The sequence below is a fragment of the Cryphonectria parasitica genome, assembly GCF_011745365.1.
Source record: "Cryphonectria parasitica EP155 unplaced genomic scaffold M406scaffold_4, whole genome shotgun sequence".
Classification (NCBI taxonomy): domain Eukaryota; kingdom Fungi; phylum Ascomycota; class Sordariomycetes; order Diaporthales; family Cryphonectriaceae; genus Cryphonectria; species Cryphonectria parasitica.
Genome location: NW_024468912.1, coordinates 1,593,970 through 1,610,005, shown reverse-complemented (window position 1 = coordinate 1,610,005; position 16,036 = coordinate 1,593,970). Strand labels below are relative to the sequence as shown.

Sequence of the window (16,036 nt, the reverse complement as noted above, 5' to 3'; positions counted from 1 at the left end):
TCCCGCGTTTTCTATGCAGGCAGAATTGCAGAACTCAACTCGGACAACAGGCTTGTGTCAGGACAGCTAAGTATGGTGGCTGTAAGGTTTAGCGTGACTATGCGTCTTTGTACTTGGGCAAATGGTGATCGAGTGAATGGTATCCCAAGCAGGTATGAATGTGTCGCGTACAAAGCCCAGAGCGCGTTGTGTGGCTCTATAAGTGTTGCCAGAATTTGTGCTAATGCCTGAGGGCGTTTGGTGTAGGGGATCAGATTGCTGTCATACTTCTGTTCAGTATTTCGGAGACCTGAAACCAAGCAAAACTCGAGAGGCTCATGTTCGATTACCCATGGCACGGGGATCTTTGGTTACGCTTCTGGGGGTTTTCTTTTTCTTTTTCTTCTTTTTGGCGCATCGCATGGGAAACACTTAACCATAACAGTGTCTAAATCAATTTTTAAGTGATAAATTCAAACCACGACCTCAGTAACCATGAGTTCTTTCTCAAATTGTGACATGAGTTGGGCACAGTCTCTCGCGATCTGACTGACGCTCACCGTGTACCTCATACTTTCCGCCTCCTTTTCAAACATCCTCCGCCATCCCTCCCACTTCGACGGTGTGACGAACGCCCGAGCCTCATCCTCAACCACCTCTTGACTCTTATGCAGTAGACGTCTTCCTGCTAAGCGGATCCAGACGGCCGCTACTTGGAACAGAGCGTCGGCAATGCAGTCTCGAGATGGTGGAGGTTGATGTCTGTTTTCATGGACGTTGATTTCATCCACAAGTGCCTCATCCAAAGCCCACATACCGTATAGTGTAAAGTCGGCAATCTCCTGCGCAGTCACCCTTGCAATGAACGCGTTCACGTTCGTCCAAGCCTTGATCTCGACCGGGTGCCATCCCGCGCCGCAGCCCAGTGAGTCGTTCCAGCACTCTCGAGCGCTCGGGCCGAACATGACGAGCCTACTCCATAGGTGGCCCGGTTCATATACCCAGTGTCTTTTCATCGCGGTCGTCATATTTGCTGGTTCTGGTGGATCGGGGCGGGCTTTGAGCCCTGCGAGGAGGTCGACGAGCCCCTGTTGTCCCTGTTCGTCATCCCATGCAATCTTCTTGGCTGCGTGTAGTATCGTGTAGTACAAGTTCCACAGCTGGCCCTCGACGGTGGGTGCATCGTCTGGCTCAGTCACTCGCGCCCTGAGCTCCTCAAGGTCCTCTTCCGGCCCCCACATCTCGAGTGCCTTTTGCGGTTCGTGGTATCGGCGTTGTAATCGCGCCATCCCCTCTTCCGTAACAAACAAACGACCGCCATCCGCAGTCGTGTACGAGTGCTCTATGGGCTCGGCTAGTTGCTGGATCGCTTCGGCTAGTGAAAGCTTATCGTCGACGCGTATAGCAGGAGTGACAGTGTCTCCGAGGTAAGACTTGACAATGTCGACGGGTAGACCCTCGCCGCAAAAATAGTGTTGTATCTCGGCGATTGCGTCAACCTGCGCGGACTCATCGCCCGCGTTCCTAGCAGCGGCCTCTTCGATGGCGACATTCTGCTTTACATAGTGCAATGGTATTGTTGGCGGAAGACTCGGATGTCCTGGCAATGCAGCAAGATCCTCTGCTAAGTTTGAAAGAGATTCGAAAGACTCCATGGAATGACACTTTTTCTTTTGTGAAATGAATAGTTTTATGTGTCTGTTTTAATACAAGTGGAAGCTTCACCACAGAGTCCATGCATATATATATGTTCACCCTGTGTTTAGAATAAAAATTGATATATCAGTAATTTAGGCAGCATAATTACTTAGCAATCAGCTCGGCAAGAGGCCAAAGGAGGCTGTGTTGGCATGCTAAAGGCCCTGTTCAAGATCCTCTGGACTCCACAGCAATTGGACCTGTAGAAGTGGGTGACTAAAGGTACCGCAGTCACTGAGCCGCGGATTTAGCAGTAAGCAAAGCGCAAATCATTACCTTTTGATCCTCTCTTGAATAGAAAAATGTCTTCTCCAACTGTCTGGTCATCTTGACTACATGTCGAGATAGCCAATCATAGTGGCGTGCAGCGGAGGCTGTTCTCACGTGTTGACTACAGAAAGTCGTCTTGACCAATTGTGTTGCAGTCAATTCAGTGCAATTCGGTAATATGTCCATTGCGTCTGTTCCATTTAATGACAGTGATACTCGCCGGGCAGTTATTATATTCTGGTTATTCTGATTTCAAACATTATGGGTCTTTTTCTATTCTCCACCTGATGCTTGCCGTGGCTCCTCATTCCGGGTCCGTTCGACCGTCGTGTTCTGAGCGGTGGCTTGAAGAAGTCTCCAGACTGCTCTCCACTTCCTCCTGCTGGCTGGAGGCTGCAGACACGCTGCTGTTCACCGACAAAGCCCGATCCCCAAAGTCGAAGAGCGCAACCTGTAAGCAGGATTTGAACGCCGTGTGACTGCGCACAGACATCAGCGCCGTCGTCCACCGCCCAAAGAACGGTGGCAGATTCTGTCCCATGGGTAGTTCGTTGCCCAGATATTCCTGCCAGCGGACCCTGCTCCTCATTCTGAGCTTCGGATGGAACTTCTCGACCGCATGCATGTCGTCGATGACCCACCTGATCTCCAGCGGTGACTTCCTTAATATGTCTGGCTCATACTTTCGGACGAGCGTGCCCAATGTGTCGAAGGCGAATTGACCTGTACCGAAGTAGTCCACAACACCTCGAAATAACTTCTCAGCCTTGCTAGGATACATCCAAAACAAGGCACATTCGCAAATGAGAAAGGTTTTGCGATCGGCAGGTACTAAAAGGGGGGGAAAGCGTTGTGTGAGTCCCGATGACTATAGTCATATTTATGGCTGGCCTGGTGTAAAGCCAGATATTAACAGATAATTACTAGGTAGGAACACTTACTATCTTTGAACCAGCCATCTGTCGTGATGGAAAGACTCCGCAAGCTGTAATCGCCCTGCGGCGTCGGCATCACTCTCTTGCGCAGATTGACGACGCTCGGCAGATCGATATCAACCCAACGCACGTTCTCCCCCCACTGCATTCGTAGGCTTCTGGCATCTAGGCCACAGCATAAATGCAGCACCTGAACTTTCTCGTTGGAATGAAGATCCAGGAATTGCTGGCACCACTTGTCGACAGTCTTAGACCGGTTGCAGGTAAATCGTACCCAGCGCTGGTCCTCGGCACTGCTGAAGAGGGTTTGCTCCTGATCTACACGACAACGGTCGAACGTTTCCTGGGCATAGGGGTCACCGAGGATGGGGTTTGGGGCTTGTGAATCCTATGCGGTTCGTGTTAGCACAGTGATACTCAAGAGTGACAGAGAAAACACGCAGCGATCATGAAAATGGGGGAGAAGCAAGGTCTTTTGAACTTGGGTCGGCAAATCCCATATATATCTACGAGGCCATGTTTCTGCAAAGATGCCTTCTAACTCGACTGTGAGGAAAACTTACCAGAGCTCGCCAGAGTGCTGTGAGCAAACCAAACTCTTCGATATGGGAGAGGTTGGCGGCTTCTTTCTTGTAGCCGTCAAAGCTGTTTGTGGAAATGGACCCAGGATCCATGACGATTTTTCCCTCTTGTTTTTTTCCTTTGCTCTGTCTCGCCCGCTCACACACATACACATTCCCAGACTTTGAGCCTTGCAAGCAGTGCTGTCACTGGTTGGCAACGATTCAAAGGTTCCGGCCTTTTGGTGCAATGCGCCCTTTATGTTTCCTACGCCAAGATTATTGTTGTATCGATCTTCTCCGCGGTTATGACTGGCAACCACATTCTATTATACACTAGAACCTTAGGGCACACGACAGCAGGATGGTCCCCCCCCCCCCGGGAGTGTTCGGTGGGGTTACATAGGACTTTAGCAGCGTAAGATGACCCCACTGGGTGGTGGGCCACGGAATGCCGCCGCGAAGCACCGGTCCTTGCTGGGTGCATACTGCAATGATTCGCTAGCCCATGAAAACCATGAGACCGTTAGGAAAGGACATCCAGTACAAGAAGAGGTCGAGTCGTGAAGAGGTCAGCGTCACATCCAGCTGAATAGCGCGTGCTCTGGGGTCCAATACATGATGTTAATGCCGTCGGGTGTTTTCGGTAGAGTGTCTCACCAGCTTCATTACGTGACTTGATAATATCCAGCGCACGACCTGTGTCAAGTTTACGACTGTCTGGGTGGGGAAAAAGAAAGCCTTACACTTACCGCCTCGCAAGTATCATGACCAGATTCTGAAGGATGAACCGTCAGCCCTGGCCCGTATTTTCTCAGGTCCCTCATCTTATCATGCGTGCGGCCAAACGGCTTTGGTTTTCGACAGAGATCCACAGTCGAGTGGGTTCTGATACTTGTTGCGGGCGTGCGTGATCAAGGCGGCAGGGCGGGCGAAAGACAGACGGCTCCGGAGAGAGTGCTCCACGTGGCGAGGCCTAGGCGGTCGAAATGAGATGATCAGCATTTGAATGCCGGTGAGCAAGGACTGCATGTATTTGAAGCACAAGCCGACAGGGTTTCGCAGCACCTTTTTGCAGAGCGCACGCACGGGCATCGTCGCCGATAGCCGAGGTCAAACGCATTTATTATACCTGCGTTCATATGTGCCCAGGTAAATATAGATCTATGCTCAGTACTTTTTTATGTTAGTTGATATAGGACGAGATCTGGTACCGAGTACATAAACGACTCAGTAGAGCTGTGCGCAGTTCCATCGCCTAGAACAGCCTCGGTGCGCTGAATCAAGCTTGGAGGCGAATGACGGTGAATTCCAGCACGGTCGTGCTAAGATTGGCATCCTTGCTAGCTGAGCAAAAGGACCTTGGCAGTATGGGCCCGCAGAAGGTATAAGACGTCTATTTACACTTAAAGATGGTACTCAAGGCTCTACCTCACAGTTTAGACACAAGCGGTATCTCCAGCGTCACTTCAGCATATTGGTCTTGCGGAAGTGCGTGGGGTTCGCGGCCTGAAAGGAAGAGATGGGTCTCAATGGATGGGTAATTGTTCCATGCAATATCCAGTACTCTGGCGCCCATAGTATGAAAGGGCAGAATAAGTAAGCAAAGGATCATAGTTAACACGGAATTGATAGCCACACACCCACATAAGTATTTTCGCCATTAGATCAAGGAGTGCTCAAGTTGGTTCTGCACGGAGTATAGCCAGAATCTCGTCATTCTTATTGTTCAGAGCTGTGTTAGAAAGGCTAACTAATGAGCGCTTGCTCGCGAAGCTGACGTCCACCCAGACAACATGGAGCTCAACTGCTCATGGCGGCTCAGGGCATCCGAGAAATCAGGATAATTTTTGTCGCGACCTTCAGAGACATGGTCATAGAACCCCTCATACAGCGCCGCGACGCTCCGAGCAACGATAGGCAAATCAGTCTCCTCTTGCCACGCAGGCCACTCCCATTCCTCGCGTCGTATCTCATCCGTCGCGAAATCGTGCACGTCGATCGTGACAGGTGCAGAGTACGAGTTTGCATGGAGGGATGTTCCGCTCGGCGAAACGACACGGATCTCGCCGAGTTCGCAGTTGATGTGCCATGTCAGTGCAGGCTCTCCCTTGAACTGCTGCCCACGACGGAAACGTATGTATAAACTGGCTCCCTTCTCGACGCTGTCCGAGGGCTTGAGGGAAGACGCGGCGATGATCAAGTCAGGGACGTCCGATGCCACCTCGCCGACAATCTTGCCCGAGGCATCGCGGAGCTTCACCGTGGGTCGCTGGAGCTGGAGATGCGTCTGCACCTCCGTGGCCTCACCAAGGGTGGACTGCAAAGAATCGAACACTTCAAGACAGTCAGCCAAAGCTTGTTCGAAACAGAAATAGGATACTAAACAAAGGATCGAATAGTTACTGACGATGCGCAAAGCCAATCATGGGAATGTTTCCTCCGACGCTCCTCTGCGCAAAGTATTTCAACCCCTCGGCCACCGTCTCCCGATCAATCGTGCCTCCAAAAGCCCGCACCTCGCTGCTCAGGACTTTGCCCAGGCTCCCGCCTTGGATCAGCTCCTTGATCTTCAGAAACACAGGCGTCAGCCGTCCCTGCAGACCGACCATGGTGTGAAGACCTCTCTCCGCCGCCGCATCGGCCAGCTCTCTCGAACGCTCCACATCATGTGTCAGCGGCCACTCTACAAACACATGCTTTCCAGCATCAACGCTGGGCTTGGCGAGGTCATAGTGCGTATCGACGCGCGTGCAGCAGACGACAAGGTCGACATGCGGGTCGGATGCAAGCGCTGTCGGGTCACCGTACGCGCGGGTGCTGGCTGGGTCGAGGCCGTAAGACTCAATAGCCTTCTTTGCAGACTCGACACTGGAGTTGCAAAGTGCCGCAATTGTGTACTTGGACCTGCCCCGCGCCGAGAGGAGATAGGGTAGGTGAGCACTGCTCGCCCAGGAGGTCACGGCGGAGGAAGAGAGCCCTATTATGCCAAGGCGGATTGGTGCCATTTTTGTCAGTTGGATGTTATCGCAATGAAATGCAAAGACACAAGACCAAGTTTGTTAGACGACAATGCCTTTGAGAATGTACACTTTGAGGCAAAGCCAGCCGTTCATGTTGGGGTAGCGTTTGTGCAATGCTGAATATGTATACAGAACTAGCATCAAGATTGGTAATCACCACCCTACTAATACACGGTCTGGTCTGGATTTATAATCACCTACATTCAATCTTCTTACAAATGGATCTCCATTTTTATGAGAATCAGAGCCTTACCATGACATCTTGTCTATAAGTTGAGTAATTACTTTCGGAGGAGATCAATGTAGGAAGCGTCCACAGCCAACCCCAGCTGTTTGCTACAGGCTTAATCTGATATTGAGATATCGGCATCGATTCCCAATCCGCCCGCTTAGACTTGAGATTATTACTGGTGCCACTGAGCAGTAAGAGAGAAGTTCTGAAGGGAGCTGGAGGAACGTTAGAAACAAAAGATTTGGATTTCTGGAGTATCTGACCAATACTTTCGGGACTCTCCAATACCAGATCTACCAGATCGTTGATGTCTGCCTATATTCCTTTTGCGGCAATGTACAGTCACATGTGTCAACACATTCGGCGAAAGATGAGGTCATTAAAGTAATCGATTCGATTGATGGCATGTATAGATGCACTAGTGCCACTGCGAATGAAACGAAAAGGCAATATGGCATCTCTCAAGTCATTGCATACACTTTTGACGAATGAAGAAAGGGTGAGTAGTGGAAGGTAGCGGCAGAGATCAAAGTAGAGTGAACTCCTATAGCGATCCAGGTCTTAGCCTGGACACGTTTCGTTGCTGGCGTCACGCACCATCGGATGCCTTCCTGATGTACATACCGGATGCCCAGAAGATGCTGGGTGAACATGCACTCTTGACGGTTTTACATAGCAATAGCCTCGAGGACAAACGAGTCCACGTGATTCACGGCTAGTCATTGTAGAGATTGAGGAGAGTTGGTTGTTCAGCACATGCTATATTATATCGGGGTCGCATGCCGGCTGCCAAGATTGGAATGCTACTAATTAAAATGTAAAGATAGGCTTGCTTCCTCAAGATGCTGCTTGATGGTATCTTCAGTGTTCTTCAGCTCATCCTTGACAAAGTCCTCCATGCTGAGTTTGATAGCAAGGACCCGGTCTTCCACCTCGTAGTCCACCCGCCTGTCAACATCATCACTGACCTCTTGGATTCGGTCGTCCAGCCTCTCCATATCCGCGTGACACGCCTCGTCCAACCTGCTGACTTGGTCCCTGATATCTTGAATCTGATTTTCGAGATTTTTAAACCTGGCCTGGCACTCGTCGTTCAGGCCCGACAAATGATCGTTTAGGCGTTGGTCAAGGCAATCTACAATGCGGGCTTCAGACGCCGAAAGCTCGGCACGCAGCTTGGTATATTGTTCAGCGCAAATCTTTTTGCAAATGGTTTCGACAAGTGAGATGTCGAAGTCGCGAGGGACAGGGCTGGATAGTCGACGCTTCTTAGACGACGTGGCTACGTCTGCGTCTTGATAAGAGAATCAGCCTCAGCAAGCACGTATTATTTTCAGGAACAGGAGTAGGCATGACTGTATTTACTGTATGCTATTGGAGGTACAGGGGGCGGTGCCCCAAGCTCATTGTACGATGGAGGGCTCTCGGCTGGCACATCATCAACGCCGATACAATCGACGACCTTGCCACCTTTGCCATGATAGAGGCTCACATAGTCGCCGAGACTGTTGCTGGGACCAAAGTCTTGGTATGAAGTCTCACAGAGCATCGTGAGCTGAGCTTGAGACAGAGCACCGTCTCCAATGTAAAGTGACAAGACATTGCGCTGGGCAGCTGATCGTACGGACCGCAGCAGGGCAGTCTGGGTCCTGTCATTGAGGCGCAGTGGTTCATGCGGTGTGACGAGGATGGGAGGCTTCTCGAGGCGAAACAGCAAGCGATGCGTCTTATCACGCAACGCCTCAGCATCGGCTTGTACCTGGGCAGGCACGGACTCGACGATCGACTGTATCTGTTGGAAATGGATCACAAGGTAGACAGGAACAGCCTCATCTTGGCGGCGTCGATGCAGAGTAATGCGAAGCCTGAGCGAGGCGGTTTTGTTTGTTGAATCGAGATCGAGGGCCAGAGATGCTGGTATAGATGATTGGGGGGATGCCTCAAGGGTCTCATCCCGGCCGATGACAGCAGGGACGTTGTGCAAATCAATCTTGAGCGCCGAGGACGTCTCAGACGATGGGACCGCTGCAGTCATTTTATATGTTGCCTATCTGTCCCAAGCAAGCATCAGCAGTCACGAACGTATCCTGAAACGAAGCCCCGATGTCATGAATCAGCTCATGTAGACACAGGATCCCACCCGCCCAGGCTTTTTCGATGCGATAGAGCAGCCTTGACTCAAAGGGTCGGTGGAGATAATTGAATGAATAAGAAAAGAGGGAGGAAGACGCCGAGGAGAAAAGGTCTCTTCGATGTCTGGTAGCTCAACGGCACAACAAGAAACACTAGGACGCGCAGTCGGCCACCTCATCCACTGGAGACGACTCTTTTAAAGCTCACGAATCCAATGAAAGGCTGCCTCCCAAAGCCCAGGAATCCTGTCGCTTGGCAAAGGGTGCGAATGGCCAGTGCTCTTGAATGGCTACTGTGATGTGCGATACAATATTTTGGCGTAGAGCTCTCGAAAGCGCAGCAAGCGTTGCCAGGACTCGCAATCGGCCAGCTCATCCACTGGAGACGTCTCTTTTAAAAGCTCACGAATCCAAAGTGGAAGGCTACCTCCCAGAGCCCAGAAATCCTGTTGCTTGGCAAAGGGTGCGAATAGCCGACGCGGCTTGCTGCTACTGCGAAGGGGTGCGATGCAGTATTTTGAGAAGACGACCTTGGATTGTAAGGTCAGGGAAAGGAAGTGGATCGAGTGTGCGAGAGGAAAGGAGATAAACCTCTGAGCGATAGGTCGGGTTAGCTATGAATCCAGGACAAAGACCCTGTGAAGGGCAGGCAACAGGCAGGGAAGGTGCCCAGTTGAAATTGCCTGTCATTCACGTACGTTGGTGAAAGAGGGAAGGAGACGATGTCAGGAGTGGAGACAGCCCAGCCACCCAATTTAATCACATTAAGTTAGAGCACGGGCCTCCAGCTCGATTCAGCCTACAACGCGCAGTCACGTGCCTTGGCAGGTCTCCCCGAAGTCATTTCTTCGTTTCGATGTTTCATCAAAAAAGACAATAAGAGAAGATTGCGTTCTCGACTGCCAGACTTTCCACCTCTTGCTTCCTGCCAACGTGTAGATGGCGTATGTGCCACAATACAGGCTTTTTGACGGACAAAGAGTTGTCCATCAGATTTGAGGAGGGAAAAGCGGACCACTTGGACCCTAACCCTCTTGCCATTAAATCATCTACATCTAGTTACGAGCCTGGCATGCTGGTCAACCTTGAGAACGTCATGACAGTTTGAACCCGAGGAATTCACATCATCCAAGGTTTCACAGCGTGATGATCGCCTTGGATCGAGGGCTATCAGAAGAGACACGTTTGAGTACTTCCTTAAAATAGAAATCCATCATGTAAGCCGTTGGAATTTGCCTTGTTCAAGCAACTTCTATCCGACCGCAACCCATTATTTCATAGACCACCATCTGTTCTTGCTGTTCTGGGCTAGTACAACTGGGTGACGTCTGTATTTAAAACTAGTTCTTTTGTATGTATGTATGTATGTATGTATGTATGTATGTATGTATTCATACGTCTTGGTGCAGAGGGCCCGTGAACCACTTCGCGTTCCAATGAATGTATACCTTGACCATCCTATCGACAAGATGAAGTATTCCAAGTCCTACAAGATATGCATCATTCAGGGCAGTGAGGTGTTTCATCCAGAGGCGACTGAATACGTGGAGACTGAGTAGGTTTCCTGTGCTAATTGTTCTTCTTCACTAATTAATGTTCACTTCTCATTTTCAGCATTTGATTATGGCGGTCCAGCATACATATCAAGAGAAATTTGATAGAATGAGAATATATGGAACTAAAACTAAATAAATGTGATTTTCACCCAAATAAACAAATTAATACCACAGTGAAGTGATGATTTTGTATGTATTGACAGTTTCACAGACATTAACATCTGGAAGTGTGAAGCAACACCCTCTACCAACATGACAGAGTGAATTAGTCGAGCTCACAGTGCCAGAATACACATAATCATATATAGACGCACAACTTCTAACAAGAACCTTTCGCCAAAACACTTGTGCTCCTCATTGTATCCATCAAGAACATCAAAACCTTCTGCTGTTCTTTAGAACAACCTTTCGATCACTCACCAAATCGCTGTTGAGAACTCTATCAAGCTGATCCCAGGTCGTCAACATGATGTTTAACCACAACCTCGTCTCCAAGGTTTTCGCCCCCATGGCCGCCCTCCTGGCCTCAGTCACTGCCACGGATGCCCCTCTCCCCATGGCCACCGGCTTCTCCTCCTATTGCGACCCAACCTCTATCGGCTTCTACGACAGCGCGCAGACCCAGCTCACGGCCATGTGTTCGGCTGCCGGCGGTGCCGGTGTCCTCTATGAGTCCTATCTCGATCTGAACCTGTGCTTCGTCAACGTCAAGGGTTCTCTGTACCTCCGCATGAAGTATGGCAACGCTGTCACCCCCTTCATTTCAGCCCCCTTCCCTTCGCAGGCTGATGAATACTAATGAGCTGGGAAACAGCGGAGGCGCTCTGCACTCCTGCACCTGCGAGATGGGCGACCAGATCACCAGTTGCCAGTTCCACTGCGGCATCACTCAGGCCGAGTGCTCTTGCCACAATGGCCACGGCAACATTGTCAACAACCCTTTCGATTTTAGTAAGCATCACACTATCAGTGTGCAGTGGGCCTGAAGTTTTTTTCTTCTTTCTTTTTCAGTGTGCTAACACGACAACGTAGATTCCTACATCGGCCTCGCTGACGACGGCGAGGGTCATGTCGTGCTGAGCTGCCAGGACGCTGGCACCATCGCGGTTGGCACGTTCACTCGCTGTGTCGATTTGGGCGATACTGTCGATTGTCCTTGAGGGATATGCAATATGCCATGAGTCTGACTACCGTTGTATGGAAAATTGGGCAGAAGATCTGTAAAGATTGAAGTACATGTGGCTGGAGGTGCGGACGCATTCCGCGCGGCCATTGCTTTTCTCAACTTCCATCCAGGCAATCCAACTGGCTAGATTCCACAAGGTAGTCACTACAGACTAGATAGTCACACAACAAACAACAGAGCGGAATGTTTTATCCATTAAAAAAGACCTTTTTTTTTTATTGAGAGAAAGGGTCTAATATGACCATGCCTGTGACATTCGGTCTCCGAACCAATCTCAAGCAACGCGCCTCGTCTTCACAGCGGAGCCGTTGACATTGGCCGCCCCGCTAGTTTGCAGAGTCGTGGGCAACAAAGGCTCAAGAACCGGCTCCCAGACGGTCTCATATAGACCCGGGCTGCCGTCGACCGCCAGACTGCCTGGCTCAAGGCTGCCAATCTCGGTCGAGTTGCTACAGCAGGGCGCATAGGGTCCCCAGAGGGGCCCAGCAGCCCACGCCGCCCAGCCGATATACTCTTCGTTGTCAGCCATGTACGCCAGGGCGTCCTTGAGCATCTCAACGCAGCCGGTGGTGTTGGAGCCGCCAAACTCGCTCACGAGGGCCTTGATGCCGTACTGCTTCAGCCACGCCGTCAGCGGGGCGAGTGTCGTGTTGAACGGCTCCGTGCACTCGATATGGCTGCCGCTGAAGTCGTAGTCCAGGTACTCGTGGACATCGACGGCCCAGTTGTTGGCCGTGTCGTTGATCTGGTACATGTACTCGGACGACGGCAGGTCGGTTCCCGTGGAGCCCGAGTTGGATGTCCACACGTGCCCGCCTGTGAAGCCGTTGCCCGGGGCGAGGATGAGGTTCGTGGCTCCCGCCTCTCTGATGGCTGTGACCGCGGCCTGGTCGTTTTGCAGGACGAGCGAGGTTGGCATGTCGTGTGGCTCGTTCATGAGGCCGAAGATGACGTGCGTGTTGTTGGCGAAGCGCCTGGCCAGCTCGCCCCAGAAGGCTGCAAACTGTTCTGTCGTCGCGGCGGCTGGGTCGGTGGTGTTGCCGATCACGCTGCCCGAGTAGGGTTGCGACGACGGGTCGTTGTAGCGCATGTAGTTGTGCGGGTCCAATATCGCGTATGCGCCCTTGGTCTTTGTGATATGATCGATGGCTTGCTTGTAATAGTCGAAGTGCTAGTATTGCCTTTTTGTGAGCGGGATGAACATCCTTCTGTGCAGCTGAGATAAAGTTATTGTACCGTCTCATTGAATTTGGCTCCGAGGCCATATGCCAACGGACACATCCGTTCCAGGAGGAAAGCGACGCGAAACAAGTTGATCTGGTTGATGTGAGCTCTTGTACTCAACGTTATGTCTCATCTGAAGGGACATGTTGTCCCAGAGAAATGATAGATTCCTCACCTTGTTCTGGTCCACGTACACATCAACGGCAGAGGCATTAATGAATTCATAGTCTACGCCAAACGTGCCAGGAAGTCCTGTGCCTGGAGTACCATATACACCAAATTCCCCGCCAGACTCTGACACGCCGGCGTAGTAGATGGTCGCCTGCGCCCCCAGAAAGAAGGATGTGAAGAGAAGAGAGGGTCTCATCATGATTACGAGACGATACTGTTCCGTAGTGGAGAAGGATAATGGTTGTAGTCAAAGGACGTTCAGGACGACCTCGTACTGAGCATACTTATGTAGGCAAACCCCCTGCTTTTTATACGCCTGCGACAGCAATATAAGCTTCACACCAAGAAATGATAACCCGGTCAAGTATGTATGTGATGCTACCTATCTACCGAGCAGCCTCTCATTCGTCCGTCATGGATCATTTCTCGAAAAAGGTAGACCTTTATAAGATCGAGCTGCTCCTTGCATCGATGACCGCAACGATGAAGGACTTGTTGAAATACCCGGTGGCACTGACCCGAGCTTTTGCCCAGCCATGTGGCATCGAACCCTGGGCGCAGACCCCAGCGGGAGGACGGCGCGAGCCCCGAATGCAGTAGGATGGAGGCACTGGCTCCGACAATCTGATTGCATGATCTCATGACAGGGGAGCATCAGGAGCTGCAGCACACACCAGAGATCTCAGAATGCTGGCCAGCGAAATTTTTTAATCTTGCAGATTCGTAAAAGAAGGACGCACCAAAGTGACATTGCGACTTTATAAGATGATAGGACCTCGAATATATGCGGACGGTCGAAGCCCCCTTGGACTTTCCTCCAAATAAGACTTTCCCCTCCGTCTGTCCGTCCGCTGGCAGCCAACACAAGAAGCTAAATTGCCTGGCGTGGGAGTCGAGACACTGGAATAGTCTAGAGACTACGCATTGGGCACGATCTACCACCGTCTCTTGAGGCGGACCTTCATGTCCCGATCCGGAGGCATCGCCGCCATCCCGGTATACCTCTCGTCGTCCTGAGCCGGTCGATCGGATTTGGTTCCGTCCAGCTTGGTCCACTCGAGAAACTCAAAATCAAACTTGGCCAGCAGGATCGCCGCAATCATGAGGATCTCCTGCTTAGCAAAGGTCCGACCGGGACAGATCCCAGATCCTCCGCCGTACGGGAAGAACATGTTCGCGTTCTTGGCCATGGAAAACTCCGGCCGCATGGTCTTCTGGCCAGTGTCCTTGTCGACAGTCTCCGTGTACTTGAGGTGACGCTCCGCCCAGAATTCGGAGGCTGGATGGCCCGGAGAGCCCCAGACGGCCTCGTCGAGGTGGGCAATCTCAATGGGGGCCAGAACCAGGGTGCCCTTCCTGATCTCGTAGCCGTCCATGACGACCTTGTCACGCGTGGTGCGCGGGAGGTTGAAGGACATGTGTAGACGCAGAGCCTCCGTGTACACAGACTGCAATAACGGCAGCGCCAGGAGTTTTGGGATAACTAGAGTGTGATCTTCCGCAAAGACCTGGTCAACCTCCTTCTGCAAGGCCTGCAAAAGCGCAGGGTCTTGGGCGGCTTCCATCACGACCCAAGTTGCGATGGGGAGGGTGTTTGAGTTTTGCCTGAGAGGAACTTTTAGCTTCTTTTCTCCTTCTCCCTTTTCTTGGACTCAAACCTGCTCCAAAAATGGACGTACGCAAGCAAGAACGTGGCATAGTATCCAGCAATGCCCTCATCGTCAAAATCCGTCCCCCGATAATACTTGAGCATCTCACGGGCCACCCTTGAGCCGGAGCGCTCTTCCCAGACGACTTCGGAATCGGGGCCGTCAAAGTCGAATTGGTCAGCAAGCCGCATATAGTCTTTCATGATACGATTGAGACGCTCTCTGGCGTCGTACGGGCGAGAGTTGAGCCAGCGAGGAACACCAAAGAACAACAGCACGGCGTCTGCCTCCCATTTCCAGAATGCGTCGAGGAAGTCAGGGTGGTTGTCGACGACCTGCGATCCCAGAAGGGTGCGGATTGCGGCTTCGGCGACCTCCATCCTACAAAACCCCACCAGGCTCACGGTCTTCCAGGCTCCCACCGGCTCTGCGTCGAGTTTGTCGGTAACAAACTTGTAAAAGACCTCGGCAAGGCCAGTGGAGGAACGCAAGTGCGCCAGGTACTCGCTGTATATGTGGTGCTGCGCATAAAAGAAGCGGTCCTGCTCGGGGAGGTCTTCGGTGCCAGGCAAGGGCTTCTTGGAGCGACCTGACTTGTCTCTTTTGATCTTGTCGAGATCCTTCTTGGGCATCCCCCACTGCCTGGCGGCCACCATTTCGATCATGATGTCGCTCTCGAACTTGCTTGTGCTGGACGTCCGAAATATCTCCTGAACGTTGGCAGCCCCGCGGACTACATATGCAGTCGTGGGGCCAAGATAGAACTTGATCACACTAGAGTTTTGGAGGGCTTCCCTATCGGCACGATAGAGTTCAGCAAGAGACTCGCCATGTGAGGTGGGTTTCTAGGTGAGAACTTACTCTACCCGCACCAGAAATTTCTTCATGTTGGTCCACCAGTGATATATGTTGGTGACCCGGGGAATGGTCTCACTGAGACATGGTGGCTGCTTCGCCTTGGTAGATTGTGTGGAGCTGAGCCACAAAACACCAACACCTGCAGCGGCCAGGAGCAGGACGACCCAAATAGTTGGATAGTCTGCTTCTGAGGCGCCGACAATATAGGCGTTGCGGGCATAGAAGGCACGGAAGCCTTCGGGCAACACCGAGGCGAGACTGTGCACATCCATGATCCAAACATTCCAGATCTCATGGAGGGATCAGTGAACCTGGTTGTAGAGGGCATGAGCCCCAAGGCCTTAGTATACATAACCTTTCTAACACGGTACAGTGATCCAATCCTGTTCATGGGGGGGAGTGCATACTTGAGTGTCTTTGAGCATTGAGCGCTTGTGGCATCACAGAATCTGAGAACGACTTTGCATCATGGCAGTGTCTGGTTCGCGATGTGCGGTACAGGTGAACATTTGTATTCCTCCAGACAGAGGGTCGTCAAGAACCCTTGACCATAGACTGGGGGA

The 16,036-nt window shown here is 51.5% G+C and overlaps 7 protein-coding genes across 7 annotated transcripts; 1 reads left to right on the top strand and 6 right to left on the bottom strand.

Moving 5' to 3' along the window:
• Positions 1-397: 397 nt before the first annotated feature.
• On the bottom strand, positions 398-1,174 carry M406DRAFT_356021 (uncharacterized protein). The gene has a single exon (XM_040923329.1). The coding sequence runs from the start codon at positions 1,005-1,007 to the stop codon at positions 453-455; it is 555 nt and encodes a 184-aa protein (XP_040776660.1). The 5' UTR covers positions 1,008-1,174; the 3' UTR covers positions 398-452.
• Positions 1,175-2,251: 1,077 nt separating this feature from the next.
• On the bottom strand, positions 2,252-3,556 carry M406DRAFT_68119 (uncharacterized protein; the record flags this gene model as incomplete). Its single annotated transcript, XM_040925139.1, has 4 exons — positions 2,252-2,717; positions 2,889-2,932; positions 2,962-3,270; positions 3,446-3,556. 4 exons carry the CDS (start codon positions 3,554-3,556, stop codon positions 2,252-2,254), a joined length of 930 nt encoding a protein of 309 aa, XP_040776659.1.
• A 1,587-nt stretch (positions 3,557-5,143) lies between these two features.
• M406DRAFT_276377 (NAD(P)-binding protein) lies at positions 5,144-6,524 on the bottom strand. The gene is made up of 2 exons (XM_040918278.1): positions 5,853-6,524; positions 5,144-5,779 (listed from the first exon to the last, which is right to left on the bottom strand). The coding sequence occupies exons 1-2, from the start codon at positions 6,448-6,450 to the stop codon at positions 5,196-5,198; spliced, it is 1,182 nt and encodes a 393-aa protein (XP_040776658.1). The 5' UTR covers positions 6,451-6,524; the 3' UTR covers positions 5,144-5,195.
• A 916-nt stretch (positions 6,525-7,440) lies between these two features.
• Positions 7,441-9,202, bottom strand: M406DRAFT_356020 (uncharacterized protein). Its single transcript, XM_040923328.1, has 2 exons — positions 8,063-9,202; positions 7,441-7,991 (listed from the first exon to the last, which is right to left on the bottom strand). The coding sequence occupies exons 1-2, from the start codon at positions 8,730-8,732 to the stop codon at positions 7,504-7,506; spliced, it is 1,158 nt and encodes a 385-aa protein (XP_040776657.1). The 5' UTR covers positions 8,733-9,202; the 3' UTR covers positions 7,441-7,503.
• Positions 9,203-10,851: 1,649 nt separating this feature from the next.
• M406DRAFT_68116 (uncharacterized protein) lies at positions 10,852-11,545 on the top strand (the record flags this gene model as incomplete). The annotated part of the gene is made up of 3 exons (XM_040925138.1): positions 10,852-11,120; positions 11,200-11,336; positions 11,418-11,545. 3 exons carry the CDS (start codon positions 10,852-10,854, stop codon positions 11,543-11,545), a joined length of 534 nt encoding a protein of 177 aa, XP_040776656.1.
• A 300-nt stretch (positions 11,546-11,845) lies between these two features.
• M406DRAFT_256970 (family 5 glycoside hydrolase) lies at positions 11,846-13,162 on the bottom strand (the record flags this gene model as incomplete). Its single annotated transcript, XM_040917139.1, has 3 exons — positions 11,846-12,742; positions 12,808-12,888; positions 12,971-13,162. The coding sequence occupies 3 exons, from the start codon at positions 13,160-13,162 to the stop codon at positions 11,846-11,848; spliced, it is 1,170 nt and encodes a 389-aa protein (XP_040776655.1).
• A 526-nt stretch (positions 13,163-13,688) lies between these two features.
• On the bottom strand, positions 13,689-15,985 carry M406DRAFT_276375 (putative cytochrome P450). The gene is made up of 4 exons (XM_040918277.1): positions 15,881-15,985; positions 15,477-15,784; positions 14,646-15,410; positions 13,689-14,571 (listed from the first exon to the last, which is right to left on the bottom strand). The coding sequence occupies exons 2-4, from the start codon at positions 15,743-15,745 to the stop codon at positions 13,902-13,904; spliced, it is 1,704 nt and encodes a 567-aa protein (XP_040776654.1). The 5' UTR covers positions 15,746-15,784; positions 15,881-15,985; the 3' UTR covers positions 13,689-13,901.
• Between the last annotated feature and the right edge of the window lie 51 nt (positions 15,986-16,036).

What these genes read in the sequence shown, in the direction of transcription:
- M406DRAFT_276377 (XM_040918278.1), bottom strand. Translation starts at nt 6,450, where the DNA reads ATGGCACCAATCCGCCTTGGCATAATAGGGCTCTCTTCCTCCGCCGTG. An exon ending in CATGATTGGCTTTGCGCATC is followed by an intron (nt 5,780 to 5,852) that starts GTCAGTAACTAT and finishes ACTGTCTTGAAG; the next exon opens with TGTTCGATTCTTTGCAGTCC.
- M406DRAFT_356020 (XM_040923328.1), bottom strand. Translation starts at nt 8,732, where the DNA reads ATGACTGCAGCGGTCCCATCGTCTGAGACGTCCTCGGCGCTCAAGATT. An exon ending in TGTACCTCCAATAGCATACA is followed by an intron (nt 7,992 to 8,062) that starts GTAAATACAGTC and finishes TCTCTTATCAAG; the next exon opens with ACGCAGACGTAGCCACGTCG.
- M406DRAFT_356021 (XM_040923329.1), bottom strand. Translation starts at nt 1,007, where the DNA reads ATGACGACCGCGATGAAAAGACACTGGGTATATGAACCGGGCCACCTA.
- M406DRAFT_276375 (XM_040918277.1), bottom strand. Translation starts at nt 15,745, where the DNA reads ATGGATGTGCACAGTCTCGCCTCGGTGTTGCCCGAAGGCTTCCGTGCC. An exon ending in AAATTTCTGGTGCGGGTAGA is followed by an intron (nt 15,411 to 15,476) that starts GTAAGTTCTCAC and finishes TCGTGCCGATAG; the next exon opens with GGAAGCCCTCCAAAACTCTA. An exon ending in TATGCCACGTTCTTGCTTGC is followed by an intron (nt 14,572 to 14,645) that starts GTACGTCCATTT and finishes AGTTCCTCTCAG; the next exon opens with GCAAAACTCAAACACCCTCC.